This window comes from Lactuca serriola, chromosome 2, assembly GCF_051521515.1.
Source record: "Lactuca serriola cultivar US96UC23 chromosome 2, Lser_US96UC23_V15, whole genome shotgun sequence".
NCBI classification, from domain to species: domain Eukaryota; kingdom Viridiplantae; phylum Streptophyta; class Magnoliopsida; order Asterales; family Asteraceae; genus Lactuca; species Lactuca serriola.
Genome location: NC_136409.1, coordinates 122,175,196 through 122,181,028, shown reverse-complemented (window position 1 = coordinate 122,181,028; position 5,833 = coordinate 122,175,196). Strand labels below are relative to the sequence as shown.

Genomic DNA, 5,833 nt, shown 5'->3' with positions numbered 1-5,833 from the left:
CAGATGGAAAGAAATATTTTAGCAAGTTCTATTGTTGTTTTCAAGGAGTTAAACAAGGTCGGATTGAAGGGTGTAGAAGCATAATTGCTCTTGATGGATGTTTTCTTAAGGGTGTTTGTAAGGGGGAATTCCTTTGTGCTATTGGGAGGGATACAAATGACAAGATATATCCTATTGCTTGGGTAGTGGTTAATGTGGAGAACAAGCATAATTAGAAGTGGTTTTTAGAGCTTCTCATTGATGATCTAAACTTGAATTTAGGCAATGGTTTCAGTTTAATGTCAGACCAACATAAGGTTAGTATTTTACATAGTAATGCATTTATATTTATTTTACACTATCTGAATTAAGCCTTTGTACTACTACAAGGTTTGATAGAGGCTGTTAAAGAGTTTCTACCATATGTAGAGCACAGACAGTGTGCTAGACATATTTGCATGGAGAAAGATCCTAAAACATGGTCAAGAGCTTTATTTCAAACTGGAAGGTGTTGTGATGCAATTGAAAATGGGTTCTCAGAAAGTTTTAATGCTGTAATAGTAGATGCCAGGAAGAATCCCATAATGACCATGTTAGAGGAGTTAAGATTATACGTGATGGACAAAATCTACAACATGAAATTAAAGGGACAACAATGGGGAAATCATATTTTTCCAGAGATAAGGGATAAGGTGAATTTTCATAAAAAAACTTAAAGGAATTATTAGGTACTACCAAGTGGATTAAACCAGTTTGAGGTAAGGGGAGCAACAGATGCATATGAGCTGGACTTAGAAAGGAAAACATGTTCATGTAGGTTGTGGCAATTGAATAGATATGGATGTGCTCATTCTATAGCTAGCATATCCTTTCTTAATAGGTATGTAGAAGCCTATGTAGACAAAAATTTTAGCACACCCATATTTAGGAAGGCATACAATTACAGAATTGCTCCCATGAATAGCGGTGACATGTGGCCAGAGACAAACTATACTCCACCATTACCTCCTATTAATAGAAGGATGCCTGGTAGGCCAGCTACTAAGAGGAAGAAATCCACTATAGAGAATACAGGAACACACAAGGTTTCTAAGGCAGGAAAGAAAATCAGATGTAGTATTTGCAAGGAGATAGGTCACAACAAGGCCACTTTTCCACAGAGAAGGCCCCAAACATTAAATGTGAAGAAACAGAAGAAACAAAAATTTTGTGTGAAGCAAAATGCAGGACAGGTAAAACCATTTAAAATTTAAATTTAATTACATATGATTTGTTAGTAAAATAATTATATCATGCCATATAGGGTAGTATAAGTGAACCACAACAACATGAAGAGGTTGAAATGACTCCAATTTAGATGGATACTACTCAAAATGATATGCTAGTTACTCCTACTGATGTTGAGTCCAGTAGTGCAGGGGATTTTAGTCATTATATGCAATTTACTCCACCTAGAAGTTATGAAGGTGATGAGGGTGTTGTGGGTGAGGAAGCTGATGTGGTTGACGAATCTGTTGTAGTTGAGGAAGTTGTTCAAGATGAGGAGGCTGAGGAGGTTGATCCTGTTATCCAAGTTGATAATGTTAATGTTCAGGAGGTTACTCCTGTTATCCAGGTTCAGCAGGTAAGTGTTATGTCAATTTCAGAGATTTTGAAGAGGATAAGGAGAAGAAAGTCAGAGAGAACATTGAAGCTAAAATTAGGCAAAACAATTGGTGGTGTTGATGATCCAGGAAATTCGAAGGGAAAAGCTCTTGTAATTGATTAGTGTTTATTGTAATTAGGATTTAATGTTTATGTAATATGATGATGGTATTTTGGATTTAAAGTTTATGTAATAGGATGATGGTAATTTATATTTAAAGTTTATGTAATATGATGAAGGTAATTTGAATTTTGGTCAATAATGGATATTTTGGTCATTTAAGTATGTGTGAAAGAAAAGGGTATTTTGGTCATTTAAGCATTTATGAAAGAAAAGGGTATTTTGGTAATTTAAGTATGTATGACAGAAAAGGGTGCTTTGGTCATTTAAGTATGTATGAAAGAAAAGGTTATTTTGGTCATTTAAGTATATATGAAAGAAAAGGGTATTTTGGTCATTTAAGTATGTATGAAAGAAAAGGGAATTTTGGTCATTTAAGTATGTATGACAGAAAAGGGTATTTTGGTCATTTATTTATGTATGACAGAAAAGGGTATGTTGGTCATTTATTTATGTATGACAGAAAAGGTTATGTTGGTCATTTATTTATGTATGACATGAAGTATGAAAATATGTCCTTTTTAAGTAAAATCATGACATTTAGCTTTGAGTATTTATGAATGGAAAAAATTGGAATAATGTGCATGCATGTGAATGTTTTATATGGTCCCGGATATGGTTCTATAATGGCTTCATATGTCCCATTTTTACATTATTAAAACACCTACTGACTACAAATGGTCCCCATACATATAGTGTACTTCCACACGGACCACTTCCCCATTTGTTCCCAAATTTAAAACATGCACAACCACCATTCTAATTAAATATATTTGTTGGGAATACAAGCCATGCATATGTTTGATTAACATCAACATATGATTATACAAAATGCCTTACAATTGGGACTTAGAATATTTTTTTTATATTACGTATCATATGCCCTTCCATTAGGGACTTACCACCTTACAACATCAACACATGAAGGTTGATAAGCCCAACTTATAACTAAAACCAGCTTCAATACATACAAAATGTCCATCGTTACTGACTTTCTAATCTGCCTTTACAAAAAATACAAGGGATCCCAAAAAACAAAAGCATCTTACACTTACCAACCTAACTAACTACAATCACCCCATATCTTCAAAACACATAGGGCCAAGCAAGCAAACAACAGGGCAACTATCATCATGTACCTGCCTATTGCCTTCCTTGCATCGTGAACTTCTTTCTCACTCTTTGCCACCTTATACTGCTTATATGACAGCAGAAACTCCACTTCAACAATCCTTCTCCTCAAATTGTTCATCTCAGACAGTTCCTCTTTGGCATCCAATTTCTGCTTCAGAGAATATAGCAGGTTTTTGTAGTACCCGTCTGCATGTTCTTCATCTTTCCATTAGAAGAAGCTACATTTCCTCAACCTAGTCTATAAAAAGCCAATAAAATTAGGGTTTGATTGAAAATCACAAATTAATCACCTTTAATGTACCAATGAAATGGGTTTTATTCACAGTGATCGTAAAGAAGCAAATAAAATTAGGGTTTTTTAGCAGATGAAACAAAATACAAATACACCATTTTCGTCTTTACAGAAAGAAAGAACACATCAAACCGTAAAATACTAACTTATCAAAATCAGGAGAATCGAGACCTACCATACTGTTTTGACAATTCCAGAATCGCCTCCCAGGGTTTGTTCTCTTCCAACAGGTTCGTTCTTTAGCTGCAACGGCACAATCCCAAACCTTTACCCCTACTTGCGAATGAACATGAGTGACTTTTGACGTCGATGAGCTCAAAGACATTCTTTTTCTAGAAGAAAATAATTGGGGAGGGGGAAGTCTTTGACTTTTCAGAGAAGGGTAAGTAAAGATTTAATGGAGGTCTGAATGAGGGTTTGAATTAATAAGCCTATATCGAGAACTGGACTTCTTCGACACATTAGCTTCCCACGTAAGCTTATTGGACACATCAGCATGCCACATGAGCTTTGTAACCGGGAAACCTTCTAAAACTTGATAAAATGGTGTAATTAAAAGGTCACTTACGAGTTTACTGACCTAATGTACCAAAAAAAAACTTTACGTATTATTGTATAAAAAGTAAAAATAAAAATGATACAAATTAATGTATATATGTGATAAAAACCAACACTTTTGGTTGCAAAGTTATACATGAACATTATAATTAAGAATCAAATAATGTTTTAACAAATCTTGATCAACTTCGATTTTTTTCAAATAATCAATTAAAAACATACCAAAAATATTTTCTCAAGAAATTGACGATACTATATTAAATAATATTTTATAAAATTTGGCACAAAAAAATAAAAATATATTTTGATATTTTTTCATATATATATAAAAAACTTCAACGACCATTATGGTAATAAATCTTTATTTATAAATTTGTCAAAAATATCATGTTTGTGTTGATGAACCTTTATTTTTAAGTATTGTAACTTTTTTTTTTTTTAAATTGTTTATCATTAATATAGTAGGAATAAATATAAATTCAGAAATATATATATATATATATATATATATATATATATATATATATATATATATATATATATATATATATATATATATATATATATATATATATGCTTTATTAGGATAGAAGATGTCTGAAGATGTTAGAATGCTTTGGTCCACATTTACGCCAATAAAAGGGCGCGTAGACATTTCCAACTCTGTAGTCTTCAAAAAAACAAACAGTCTGTAAAGACTAATGTTTGTGTCTGGTTGCATGGCGCAGACAGTAGAGGCCAAGAAGATCTGCATACAAAAAGACAAACAATACCTTAGTGTTATACCGCTATTTTAAAGTTTACCTTTTCCATATTTTGATTCGTGTAAAGTGTATAACTATTAATTTCGTATCCTTGGTACGTTACACAAGATGTTCGGGGCCATTCCTAAGATGTACTACAACTTTATCCACATTATCCATCCTATAATTTTCTTTCACTTTGTTGTTTAAACATTTTTTCGATATGCATAAGGTCAAGACAATGGAGAACCTGCAAGTGCTTCCATTATGGTAACTCCCAAAATATATATTTTTTCTTTAAAGTATTTTTTCATGATTCAATAAGCTTCAACAAATATTCCTGTAATATTCAAACAAATAGTAAATCAAGTCAAACAACAAATTTGGAAATAAAAACAATTTGTTGTTGTTCTTGTTGTTATTATTATTATTATTTTTATTGTTATTGTTGTAATACAATAATAAAAGAACACAATAACAAAATACCCTCAGAAAATAAAATAGAAATGCATATAAATATCTTTTTACAACATCAAATATTATAGATGAAACTAATTTAGTGGAAGGCAGGATTACTTTCTTTATTTTTCCCGCCAAAAATATCTTCATCTTAGTCTTGGTATATGGACCATCGTGACTTTTATATTCTATTGTATTCGCATATTAAAACCTACAAAAACAATAATCTCATATAGAGATCTTTTACCAATCACTTGATTCCATCATGCGATCTGCCATATTTTGTATCTTTTACCCCAAAAAGCGCAACTATATATATATATATATATATATATATATATATATATATATATATATATATATATATATATATATCTACAGTTCAAAACCTTTACTATCCCAGATGTTCGGGGCCATTCCTAAGATGTACTACAACTTTATCCACATTATCCATCCTATAATTTTCTTTCACTTTGTCGTTTAAACATTTTTTCGATATGCATAAGGTCAAGACAATGGAGAACCTGCAAGTGCTTCCATTATGGTAACTCCCAAAATATATATTTTTTCTTTAAAGTATTTTTTCATGATTCAATAAGCTTCAACAAATATTCCTGTAATATTCAAACAAATAGTAAATCAAGTCAAACAACAAATTTGGAAATAAAAACAATTTGTTGTTGTTCTTGTTGTTATTATTATTATTATTTTTATTGTTATTGTTATTGTTGTAATACAATAATAAAAGAACACAATAGCAAAATACCCTCAGAAAATAAAATAGAAATGCATATAAATATCTTTTTACAACATCAAATATTATAGATGAAACTAATTTAGTGGAAGGCGGGATTACTTTCTTTATTTTTCCCGCCAAAAATATCTTCATCTTAGTCTTGGTAT

General features: G+C 31.3%; 1 protein-coding gene across 1 annotated transcript; it reads left to right on the top strand.

Annotated features, from left to right (window-relative positions):
• The first annotated feature begins 437 nt into the window (after positions 1 to 437).
• Positions 438 to 1,336, top strand: LOC145089535 (uncharacterized). Its single transcript, XM_079027957.1, has 3 exons — positions 438 to 671; positions 732 to 1,211; positions 1,283 to 1,336. The coding sequence occupies exons 1-3, from the start codon at positions 438 to 440 to the stop codon at positions 1,334 to 1,336; spliced, it is 768 nt and encodes a 255-aa protein (XP_078884083.1).
• The last annotated feature ends 4,497 nt before the right edge of the window (positions 1,337 to 5,833 follow it).